The sequence below is a fragment of the Suricata suricatta genome, chromosome 10, assembly GCF_006229205.1.
Source record: "Suricata suricatta isolate VVHF042 chromosome 10, meerkat_22Aug2017_6uvM2_HiC, whole genome shotgun sequence".
Lineage (NCBI taxonomy): Eukaryota > Metazoa > Chordata > Mammalia > Carnivora > Herpestidae > Suricata > Suricata suricatta.
In genome coordinates this window covers 84,351,483-84,363,510 of record NC_043709.1, presented here as the reverse complement: position 1 = coordinate 84,363,510, position 12,028 = coordinate 84,351,483, and the positions used below count along the sequence as shown (strand labels likewise).

General features: G+C 38.0%; 1 protein-coding gene across 2 annotated transcripts in view; it reads right to left on the bottom strand.

Annotated features, from left to right (window-relative positions):
* GYS2 (glycogen synthase 2) overlaps positions 1 to 12,028 on the bottom strand; it is a 51,203-nt gene that overhangs the window by 25,147 nt on the left and 14,028 nt on the right. For both annotated transcript variants that reach the window (XM_029954764.1, XM_029954763.1), the window contains exons 4-7: positions 10,202 to 10,384; positions 3,765 to 3,909; positions 737 to 854; positions 437 to 557 (exon numbers count right to left, since the gene is read on the bottom strand). In XM_029954764.1, coding sequence (XP_029810624.1) covers positions 437 to 557; positions 737 to 854; positions 3,765 to 3,909; positions 10,202 to 10,384 — 567 coding nt within the window. The remainder of the gene's footprint in view (positions 1 to 436; positions 558 to 736; positions 855 to 3,764; positions 3,910 to 10,201; positions 10,385 to 12,028) is intronic.

Here is a 12,028-nt window from a genome sequence, read left to right as displayed (position 1 = left end):
AATACACAAGTGAAAAATGTGGCAAGCCCAATAAGTAAACTGAAAGACCAGAGACATTTTTAGAATAAGGTTGTCATTTTAAGTATTCAAAATCATATATTCTCAGGGCGCCTGGGTGGCTCAGTCAGTTGAGTGACCGACTTCAGCTCAGGTCATGATCTCACAGTTCATGGGTTCGAGCCCCACGTCAAGCTCTGTGCTGGCAGCCAGAGCCTGGAGCCTGCTTCTTATTCTGTGTGTGTGTCTCTCTCTACCCCTCCCCTGCTCATGATCTGTCTCTCTCTGTCTCTCAAAAATATATTTTAAAAAATGTTTAAAAAATTTTCAAAATCATGTATTCTCTTGAAAATATCCTAACAAACCAGAAAACTCTTTACTTATCACAGAAGGAAGTCTTCTTATAAAAGTAGTACATGGTATCATAGGGTGTTCTTACCCTCAGTAGGAAATTTAACCTGGACAAGGCTTCTAGGAAGATGTCAGCTCCTTTGTTTGAAAACTCATATCTCCCAGCAATGAAAAGGAACAAAGTCTTTTCAAGGTCAAAGTCCAGATGACTAAAACAAAACAAAACAGTTTCAGATGAAATAAGGCAACAGCAACAAAATGTACAAATGAATTCTGTTAAAGTTCAATGGGGCTGAGAAAGATAAACATTTACTATAACAATCTTGTTTTCTCTATGCCATAGGTCCCTAAAACATGCACTATTTTTTTTTAATAAAGAAAAGCATACCCATAGAAATGACCTCGAACAAAATCTTGGATCCTGGCCTTGTACATGGCATGCAGATTTTGAAACTCATGTACTGCTGAAAATTTCTTAACACTCAAGCCATTTGGAGTAACTACATCTGGAAAAGCAAAAATAAAATCATCATAAATATCTTCTTTTGGGAGAGGGTACCATTGTAGAAAAATAGTGTGTTTAAATATATAAAATTAGATGCCTATTAACATTTCTAGTTTCTATCAGAGAACTAAACATTCATAACACTTCACAATAGATTGTTGAAATAGGAAATCAGGAGTGTGTGACCAAACTAATATCAACTAGTACAATGGAATATCTAACTAAAAGCACTAGTATGGTTTTCCTTTACTGAGCGCTATGCACCAGGCACTGTTCTAAATGCTTTAAAATTTAGCTCATTTAATCCTTGCAAAAAAACCAGTTTTAGAGTTAACAACTACCTTTACAATATTTTTAAATGTTTATTTGTTTTTGTGAGAGAGAGGGCAGGAAGGGGCAGAGAGAGAGAGAGAGAGCAGGAGACATAGAATCTGAAGCTGACTCCAGGCTCTGAGTTGTCAACACAGAGCTTGATACGGGGCTCAAATCGCTCGAACCACAAGATCATGACCTGAGCCGAAGTCAGACGCTTAGCTGACTGAGCCACCAGGTGCCCCAACAAACTCCTTTTGAAATGGTTCCACAAAATCAACTCAGGCTTCTTGGTCATTTCTCACAAACTGCTGATTCTTATGTGTTTTTACTAAGTAATTAGGCAAATGCTATACTCCTTTGCATACCTCACCAAAGCAGAGTCGATTTTAGGTTGCCAAGGTTTCTAGTAAAAGCCCTAGTCGAACTGTATAGTGTGATCAGGATAGTAGACAATCTTCTCTTACAATGTATTTATCTTTCCATAACATTATATATGTTTACCTAGTGCTAGACTGTAGTGTATTTGATAAATGTTAATTTAATTTTTATAAAACTACAGGAAGTGAGTTATTTTGCTATCTCCATTTTACAGGTGAAGAAACTGGCCTGTAGAGAGGTTAAGTTATTTGGCCAAGATCAAAGTAACCATAAAGTAACAAATGTAGGATTTAAAAACAAGGCAGCCTGGCTCTGAGGTCTATGCCTTTATCCACTGTGGTGGTCACCTATATTGTCCAAAAACATATAGAAGCCCAGAATGTATATGAATGCCTCTTTATTATAACTTTATTTCCTCTGGAATTTTTTTTCATTGTTTCACAAACAAAGCTATATTTGGCAGCAGGAAGAAGGATGAGACTGTATGGACATTAGATAGGATAGTAGCTTTAAGAGAAAGTTTTATTTTAAAATAGGAAAAAAACCAAGCATTTTTGCAAGCTCAGAAAAAGATACTGTACACAGAAACAAGAAAGATGCAAGAAAGAAATAGCGTCTTGATGGAGTAAATTTCTGTAAGGGACATGACAGTGAGAATCCAACGGAAGGCTAGGGAATACTTGGAAAGACAAAAGAAGAGCATAGGCTCTTTATTCTGCCATTATTCAAATTTCTTGGATTCTTTTTTTTTTTTAAATTATCTAGCACCTTGAAATACCTCTTCTAGACATTCAACAACTGATATTTAGAAGAAAGACAACCAGAGACAAGATCACAGGGATTAAAGAAAAAAGATATATTAATTAGGACCGTTTGGTAGCAAATAACAGACCCAGTGCTAACACTGTATGAATAGATTCTAACTCTGGTTTATCTATAATAATGAGGAATTTGTTCATAGGCTGCTAAGTGTCTCATGGCAAGGGTTTAGCTTGGCTTCAGGAATTGGCTTAAACCATTATAAATCCCTGTGGAGAATCTAGAGCCCATTTCCTGCTCCTCATTGTACTTCACTGTGGTTTAGCCTTCTTTGCATGCCATGCAACGTAGAAGAAAAATGGGCATTGCCAACAACTTCAAAGCTGACATTTCTTTTTTTTTTTTTAATGTTTACTTATTTTACTTTTAGAGAGAGAGAGGGAATGGAGGAGGGGCAGAGAGAAAGGTAGAAGGCAAATCCCAAGCAGGCTCTGTGCTAACAGTAGGAATCCATCTCACCAACTGTGAGGTCATGACCTGGACTAAAATCAAGAGTTAGGCACTCAACCAACTGAGCCACCCACATGCCCCTTAAAGCTGACATTTCATTATACAAAAGTGCATTCATGTAGACTCATCTGTTTAGACTGCCTCCTATAGGAGCATTCTGACTGGCCTGGTTTATGCTGGGTATCTACCTCTGGACCAATCGCTGTGGCCAGGTGATAGAGTCAACATTTTTTAAAGTCTATTTATTAATTTTGAGAAGGAGGAAGAGAAAGCACAAGCAGGGGAGTGACAGAGAGCGAAGGAAGAGAGAGAATCCTAAGCAGGTTCCTAACTGTCAGCTCAGGGAGGGGCTCCATCTCACAACCATGAGATCATGACCTAAGCCAAAAGCAAAGATGGGACACTTAACCCAGTGAGCCACCCAGGCACCCCTCTAGGGCTATGTTTTATGAAAATGCCTCTTGGCATTGAAACCTCTGGATGGATCTGGAGATAATTCCCAGAAAAGCTTTCAAGGTCTTGGAGAAATAAAACAGTAGATTTCTACTAAATAAGACCGATGGGGCAATGTCATAAGATGTAGGACTGGCATAGGCTCACACAAATTTCTGATATTTTCTGAACCTTTATTTCCTTAAAATAGAAAAGTTAACTTGCTTACATCCACCAAGTCACTGTGAGAACCGTAGGGCATAGGCTCATTTCAAGCATAACTCATTTATTCAACAAGCACAGATTGAACACTACTCTGTTGTAGATATAGCTTAATGTTCATTTTATTACAAAGCTACTGAAATTGAGAATTAAAATGTGTGTAAAAATCTGGGTGATAATAATGAATGCAACTTTTCCTCTATTATTTTATGGTTTTTTATTTTAAACAAAATTTTTATATTTTAATGTCATTTAGGACAGAAAGATTGCTGAAAAATTCAGAGATAATAATTACCAGGCTTTCTCTTCAGCATATGTTCTGCCTCTATTGCTGTTATTTCCGATACTGTGGTGAACACATGAGCACAATGGACTGAGGCTCGCTCCATGCAATACCGGTGGTAAATCTGCCTTTCCCCAGCCTCTTTGTCTATGTTAAACTGTTTAAAAGAAAAAAGAAAGAAATAAAAAGCAAAAACACAAACACATTTGCTCATTAAATTGACCCTTGAAAAGCATGGAGGTTAGGGGAATTGACCCCCTGTGTAGTCAGAAATCTGCATTTAACTTTCCTTTTTTAAAAAATTTTTAAAACGTTTATTTAATTTTGAGATAGAGAGTGAGACAGAGCATGAACCGGGGAGGGGCAGAGAGAGAGGGAAACACAGAATCCGAAGCAAGCTACAGGCTCTGAGGTGTCAGCACAGAGCCTGACTCTGAGCTCGAACTCACAGACTGTGAGATCATGACCTGAGCCGAAGTTGGCTGCTTAACGGACTGAGCCACCCAGGCGCCTCTGCATTTAACTTTTGACTACCCCCATACATAACTACTAGTAGACTACTGTTGATCTGAAGCCTTACCAATGATGAAAACAGTTGATTGACACATATTTTGTCTGTATTATATCCTGTATTTTTACAATGAAATAAGCTAGAAAAAAGAAACTGCTATTAAGAATGTCATAAGGAAGAGAAACTACATTTAGAGTACTGCATTTGTTGGAAAAATCTGTGCATAAGTGAATCTGTGCAGTTCATACCTGTATTGTTCAAGGATCAGCTGTACTGAACCATTTATACAAGGAAAACAAAATCAGATATATCCATACTGTTTTTCCTCAAGGCTATGTAAAGTTTTATGACCACAAAAAAGTAATAGTAACTTTTTATTAAATCTATTACTAAAATGTACAGCCACTCATGCTTTACTTATTTATTTATTTTTATTAAAAAACCATTTTAATGTTTATTTTTGAGAGAGAGACAAGGCATGAATTGGGGAGGGACATAGAGAGAAACACACACAGAATCCGAAGCAAGATCCAGGCACTGAGCTGTCAGCACAGAGCCTGACGAGGGGCTGGAACCCATGGATCACGACATCATGACCTGAGCCAAAGTTGGACACTTAACCAACTGAGCCACCCAGGTGACCCCAGCCACTCATGCTTTAAAAAGTATTGTTTAGGGGCACCTGCATGGCTCAGTTTGTTGAGTGCCTGAGTCTTGATTTCAGCTCCTGTTCTTGATTTCATGGTTCGTGAAATGGAACAGAACACTCTCTTAGCACAGAGCCTGCTTGGGATTCTTTCTCTCCCTCTCTCCCTGCCACCCCCTGCTTCTCTTTCAAAACATAAATAAATAAGCATTTAAAGAAATAAAAAGTATTCATTTAATTTCTGCTTCTAAACTGCTATTTAATCCTTATATGAATATTTCTACTTGCTATAATTACTTACAATTCTTAATTTTTGATATCTTAATTATATTAACTTACCTTACATTTTATAAATATTGAGCTAATTTCTTTCCCCGAGGTCCTTATCATATTTTCCCCATAATCAAAGAAACAAAGCCACCACTAAATTGATACTGAAAATAAGTATAATTAGTATCACCCTTAATTCACTGAAAAGATTTCTGGCAAAGAGAAAAGAAAAATGGCTTTCCGAAGTTACATAACTCCTACCACTGTATAATTTCAAGGGGTGTATGGTTGCTTTAATTGGATGGTGTGTTAATTGTGCAATCATCCATTATTCTGGGTATCTTAACTATAAAAAAAAAAACACTCTGAAAACCAACAAGCCAAGCACCAAACAATTGATTAAATAGTTGGCAATAGTTGTGGGCTTTTGCTATTTTGTTTAGTTGCTAAATGGTATGTCTCACATAGCTACAGATGAAACTAGCTGTGTTTAAAAAAGAAAAGTATATAAAGTTTCTGGTATTATATCAGCAGGGTGCTTTCCATACTAAAGATTATTAGAAGCTCAAAAGTATGCACCAGGCTCTCTTCTAAGCACGGTATCATATTTAATCCTCATAAACCACTACAGTTTGTATTGTGTCTTCCTTTTGTGGAAGGGAAAACTGAAGCTTGAAGAGATTAAGAAACCTGCCCAAGATCACACTCCTATTAAGTGCTTAGCAGAGCCCTTTACTGATCCCTAATCAGTCTGACTCCAAGATTCTGCCCTCTCCTATTTTTAGAACATTTAGACTGCAGTTCCACCAAGTCTGTCCCAGTAATCACTTTACAATATAGAGAAAAATACTGAAAAAGACTAACTGGGTGATTCTAAAGACTACAACAAGGAAACTCCTGGAGCATTCTTTCTTGTCTGTAATATATGCAACTATTTCTTTAAAAATCTTTGAATCAGGGCTCTATTTGGCATCTTTGGATCAGCTGAAGTTTTCCCAAAGGCTTATATGACTGGTCTTATTTACTCAATCAAATCTCTCATTCAACCAACATTTGTTGAGTAATTTATTGTTTCTGTGGCCCTCAAAGAGCTTATAAGGTAGAGACAAAACAGGTTAAAATTAGACAGATATAGGTAAGTGCCTGAGGAAGGCATAGGATCAGAATGAGTCTGATTTGCAGAGTGGGACTGAGAATAGGGAAACATATCTCACACTATGCAAGTGTTTACATTCTCAGTATCATCTCCAGAATGTAAGGTTTTCAAGCAAGGACCATGATTTATTAATCTTTGTACCTCCAAGTCGACTGGATAAATAAAATGGGATTTGAACTGGGACATGAAACTTTAATTTGGGGAAAAGTTATTCTGGATTGAAAAATTAATTGCCCTAAAGAACAAGTACATAAAGTCAAATAGCAGGATGCCTGAGTGGCTCACTTGGGTAAGCATCTGACTCTTGATTTCAGCTCAGGTCCTGATCCCATGGTTTATGGGTTCAAACCCCATGTTAGACTCTGAGCTGACAGCACAGAGCCTGCTTGGGATTCTCTCTCTGCCCCACTCTTGCTCACCCTCTCTCTCTCTTTCTCTCAAAAGAAATAAACATTTTTTATATTAAAAAAATATAAAGTCAAATAGCGTGTTTAGGAAAATAGCATCTAATGTGACGGTAGTAGAGAGTATAGAATGTGGGAGACATAATAAGACAACAGACAAGGCTAGAAAGGTAGCCTTTGTTCTGTATACAGTGGAAAACACTGAAAGGGCTCATTTAAACATATGGTAAAGATGGTCTATGCTTAGGAACAATAACTCTGGAAAAAGTATGAAATGGTTCCTGTGTTACCGAGCTTTTGTAAAGATTAAATGAGATAACACATATCAGATGCTTAAAAAAGCATCTGGCACATGGAAAGTGTTCAGTAACTTTAGTTACCATCATTATTGTTGTTGCTTCCATTGGTATTGTGGAGAGTAGTAAGATTTCATACATGGGGAAGCATTTAACATCTGGACATTTAGAGATCACAAGATAGGATTTCTAAATGAGGATGTCAAGTAAGCAGATATACAAGGGGAGGATAGTAGAGCCTCGCTGATCCTGTGAGAGGTCCCCATGAAGACAGACATGTGCCTTTTCCTGGTCCTGTGGGGTCCCCTACCTTCCAGGCCCGCAGTAGGCCTGGCCACACCCATGGTTTACAGCAACTCTAGGTGTTTATACACATTGTCCACTTTTCCACTTGTTTATGATAGCCTGTTAAATTCTGGTAATTTCAACCTCTAGGACATTTCTGGCCCTGGATATTTTGACCATGGATCTTACTTTGCTACATTTTTATGTATCTCATTACTTTTTGCTAAATTCAAGAAAACGTGTAAAAAAGAACAAAAAATGAGGCCAAGCACATATAGGTCAGCAAGGCATAGTTTAGTGACAGAGGAGATTGAAGGACACCTATGATTGAAGGTGATGAGCTCAAAACTTGGTCAGACAGAAGAGTTAAAACCCATCAAGCAATCACCCATGGTTTCTTTCAGTCATTTCATCCAAGACAACACTGTCCTTACATTTCCATCCAGGAAATCCTGATATCATCAAAGAAAGAGAGTACAAAGCATAAGAAAATCAATGGCTGTTTTTTTAAAGTTTTATTTTAAAGCTGTAATTATGTAGCCATTATAATTGAGGGGAAAACTGATCAATGGCCAGACCAATAAAAATGAATTTGGAAATATCTTCTTGGAGAGTCTTCAGAAGATTCATATGCTGGATGAAAATGGCTGAAATGCTATTTTAGTTAACAGAGTTAACTAAAAACTTAAAGCAACATCAAAGTCCTTATGAACTGGCTATTAATTAAACATGTTTTCAGTTAGCAATTAAAATTTAAGTAAAATAGTCTACTCTTTCTGCTTTTAATTTTAAATTTATTTTTATTTTTGAGTGTGCAAGCGGGAGAGAGGTGGGGGGTGGATAGAGGATCTGAAGCAGGCTCTGTGCTGACAGCAGGGAGAGCCTGATATGGGGCTTGAACTCGCAAACTGTGAGATCATGACGTGAGCCAGAGTCAGTCACTCAACTGACTGAGCTCTGCCAGGTGCCCCTATTCTTTCTGTTTTTTATAACAGTTGGATATTTTTATTCTTGTTCCCATTTCTCCACCATGTTTATCTGCCAGATTCAGAGCTTATTGCAAACTGATTCTTGGTCTTGCATCAAAGAGTAAATTCTGACTCATTTATTATGTTGAACTTTAAAAAAATTTTTATGTATACAATTTGTTGTTATTATGCAATATCCAAATTCTAAGCCAATTGTCAGCATGGGGTGGGAGAATCTGCTTTAGAAAATGATTTTGAGGGCTTTTTCTGTGAAAAATGATCAGAAGTTTAACTTAAAATCTAGTTCCTAACTACTTATGATCTATAGTTACACTGCTGGACAGGATATTTTACTAGAAAGACAGGCTGGGGCTGACTAGGCTCACACATTTCAACCAGTGAGGAGCTTTAAACTGGTGAGATTTATCATATTTAAAGAAAGTATGGTAAAAAAGGATATTTTATTAAAAGGATAAAATTGAATTATGTAACTACATACTGTAATCATTTGTTACTTAAAAGCAACTAATAATATCCAGTGGATTTTATTAGCTGTTTTTACTAACTGTTACATATAATGGTCTTAAGTGTTCTGAAGTAAAGTGCTTGATATGCTTCTCCAGTATTTTCTCTTTCTCAAAAAGCAGTCTGCTCTTTTCTGCAAAACAGGGTTGCTGAGCTTATCACAGATCACTGGTTTGCCCTTATTAGTCTACAATTACTACATACCATCAGGAAATTTCCCCGATCTGACTTTCTGAATTCCTTGGTGACTTTATTTTGAATGTATGTTTACAACTTGACCTTTAGGTTAATCTGACCTTCTTATAGAAAAGCTCTCATTAGGACCACACATTGCTTTTCAAATGTTAAAGGTTGTCAGAAAGAAGTTTCCTGCACTCAGAGTGTCTTTGGGATAGTAGGACAGCCTTCCACAACCGTTATTTAAGTGTTTATGTATGAGAAACGCTTTCTCTCCCTCTCTTCCTCTTCCTCCCTCTCTCCCTCTCTCTCTCTCTCTCTCTCTCACACACACACACACACACACACACACACACCACTCACACATGTACATATTCTGTTCCACAGAATCCTAGAACTTTCTAGGGAAGTCTTTAGAAATCAACTTTCCAACTTCCTAATTTTCTTGACAGTAAATAGGACCCTAAAATGTTATGTTGATTTGATCGGCAATATAGATACAAAATCTATAAAACCCTGACTTTGTGGACTCAAATGCTTTGTTGATATTATTGACATGATTATATAAAAGATATACTTTTATTAATCCAATTTAACTGACAGAAAACAAAAGAAAAAAGTCTAGACTGAATGACTTTGTTCATAGAGTTGGACAGTCTGCTAAAATAAGAAAACCCAGCTGTTTGGTCACCAAGGAGCCACATCCCTGTTCTAAATAACCTGCCTTACTCCACCTCCTCCACAAAAACTCCACCTATACATTGCAGAATTACAGGAGAAAGCTGACCATTTATTCATTCAAAGGAGAGAGGAAGATCCATAGTGCAGTTGTATGCCTAGAACTATTGGTCTAGAGCTGCCACTCAGAGCTTGTGTGGATCCAGCATCATCATGGTGGTTCTCCAGCTTCAGGGTAGAGAAGAGTCCAACCCACCTACGCCCATCATACCCCTTTGTATCTTGGATCGGCTGCTCCAAAGTAGGTAACCATCCGGCCTGTCACCACAATACTCTACAGCACTCTGAACAAAGTTAAACTGCATCAGCTCTCTGTCACCTCAGGGTGGGCTTTGTCATAAATATTGATTAGTTAAAAGGGCATTTCTGCCATCTGGCTGGCAGATGAAATATAAAGATCGATACTTCTCATCTTTCAGTTTCAAGGACCAGAAAGAAAGGTGGTGAGGGAAGAAGGAGGAAGGACTATTTACCTTATCAAGATGGTTGTAAAAATCAATGTTTGCTGCACAGAGATACCTGCCAAGCAGTGTGGCGTGAGTGGTAAATATTGTAGCAATAGGAAGCTTCCGAGCTCGGGAAAGGATAAGTCCAGTTCCCGCCTGCCATTCGTGGAACTGGGCAATGACATGTTTCCCATCTACATGATCCGTCACCTACATCAGAGAAGAAGCATTTAGAGCAGTTAGCAAAGCTTGACCTTGCGCATGGCCCACAGCATAAGGAAGGTTATCATGCCTGTAAATTTTAGCAAATTTACAGAGAGCTAAACATGATGTGCACAGTTTTAGCAACCAGAATTGTTTTATAGGATTTAACTGCATGTTCAAAAAGCCCATGTATTTTTATGGCATAGTCTTTCCTTGTAGTAATGGATCAAATTAATTTTTTTGTATCTACAGAGGGGCCTCATAGAACAAATGCACAGGAGGCACTCAATCAATATTCACTGAATGGATGAATGAATAATAGCATTAGTATCCTTGAAGATCTCACTGAGTTGCTGAATCAATTGGGACTACCCACTGACAAGCTTCTTTTGAAACAAACAATAAATGACTTCATGTTTTAAATTAATCTTATTTGGATCTTCTGTTCTTTGAACCCAAAAGCATTTTAACTAACATATTATTTTAAGAATATGCAACTGGGCAGAAGGGGGCTAATAACTTGTTTAGAATTAAATCCTAATTTAGTAACACACTGAGAACCCTGGTCTAGATCTAAAATTAGGGAGGGTGTCAGTTTCTTGGCCTTAAAGTTATCTTGTTTCACCCTTACAAAAATTTAATATTTATATTCCACTCCTCTTAGGACTGCCTACTTTCTCAATGGGGGAGTAGAATTGATAATGCAAAACATATGCATTAAAGGAAACTGCGCAGAGAATTGGGAAGTTGAGAATTTACCCAGTTGGAGGACATCAGCATCACCTGGAAGACTGGCTAAGCACGGATATCTGGGTCCCACCGCCAGGTAATCTAATTCAATAATTCTGGGCTTGGGGCAAGAGTTTGCATGTTTTACAAGTTTGCAGGTGATGCTGCTGGTGGTCCATGGAAATACTCTTTGAGAACCACTGACTTAGGCTAGGACCTCTGTATTTTAAAGTACCTGCTCTTCAAAAGTAATGAAGTAATAACTCCTCACAGTTATTAACAGTTGGACAGATCGATGGCAGCCAAGAGGCGACTGAAGAAACAGGGCTTGCCCAGCAGCCTTGGATTTTTGTCGATGTCTTTATTTACCCCTTGAATCAAGAAAATTTCTGTTTCTGAAACTACTTTATTTTAGAGAATATTGGGGCTTTACTTACTTGCTTCTTTCCTCTCTAGTTCCCTTTAACAGAAAGGAAGAGGGCACACACATACACACACATAGAGGCTGACCTCAGGGAGGCAGTTTGTGGAGGAAGAGTTGGTTCCACCAACTGATGCTAAAACAAGATTGCTGATTGTCATTAACCCAGATCTTGTCAGCACCCTCACCCTGTTCTCCTAATTCTGTCACCAACTCATGGGACTGCCCCTTTACCTTCCTTGTGACTTCAAGACAACCTTTTGTGGCTATTGGAATATGACTTCATCAATAAGAAAGGCTGGTCAAGGGGACACACTGCCAAGCATGCAGTTCTGTGATTTGTCCTTGGACTACACCGCCACTTTTCTAGGGATGTTCTTCCTTTACCATCTGATTTTTAAGTTAGGCATAATCATTTTGAGGTAATGCAAGGAATGCAAAGAAATCCTCCTGCCATGCTTTGAGAACTTAAAAGAGTGCAGGCCTGGCTCATTTCACAA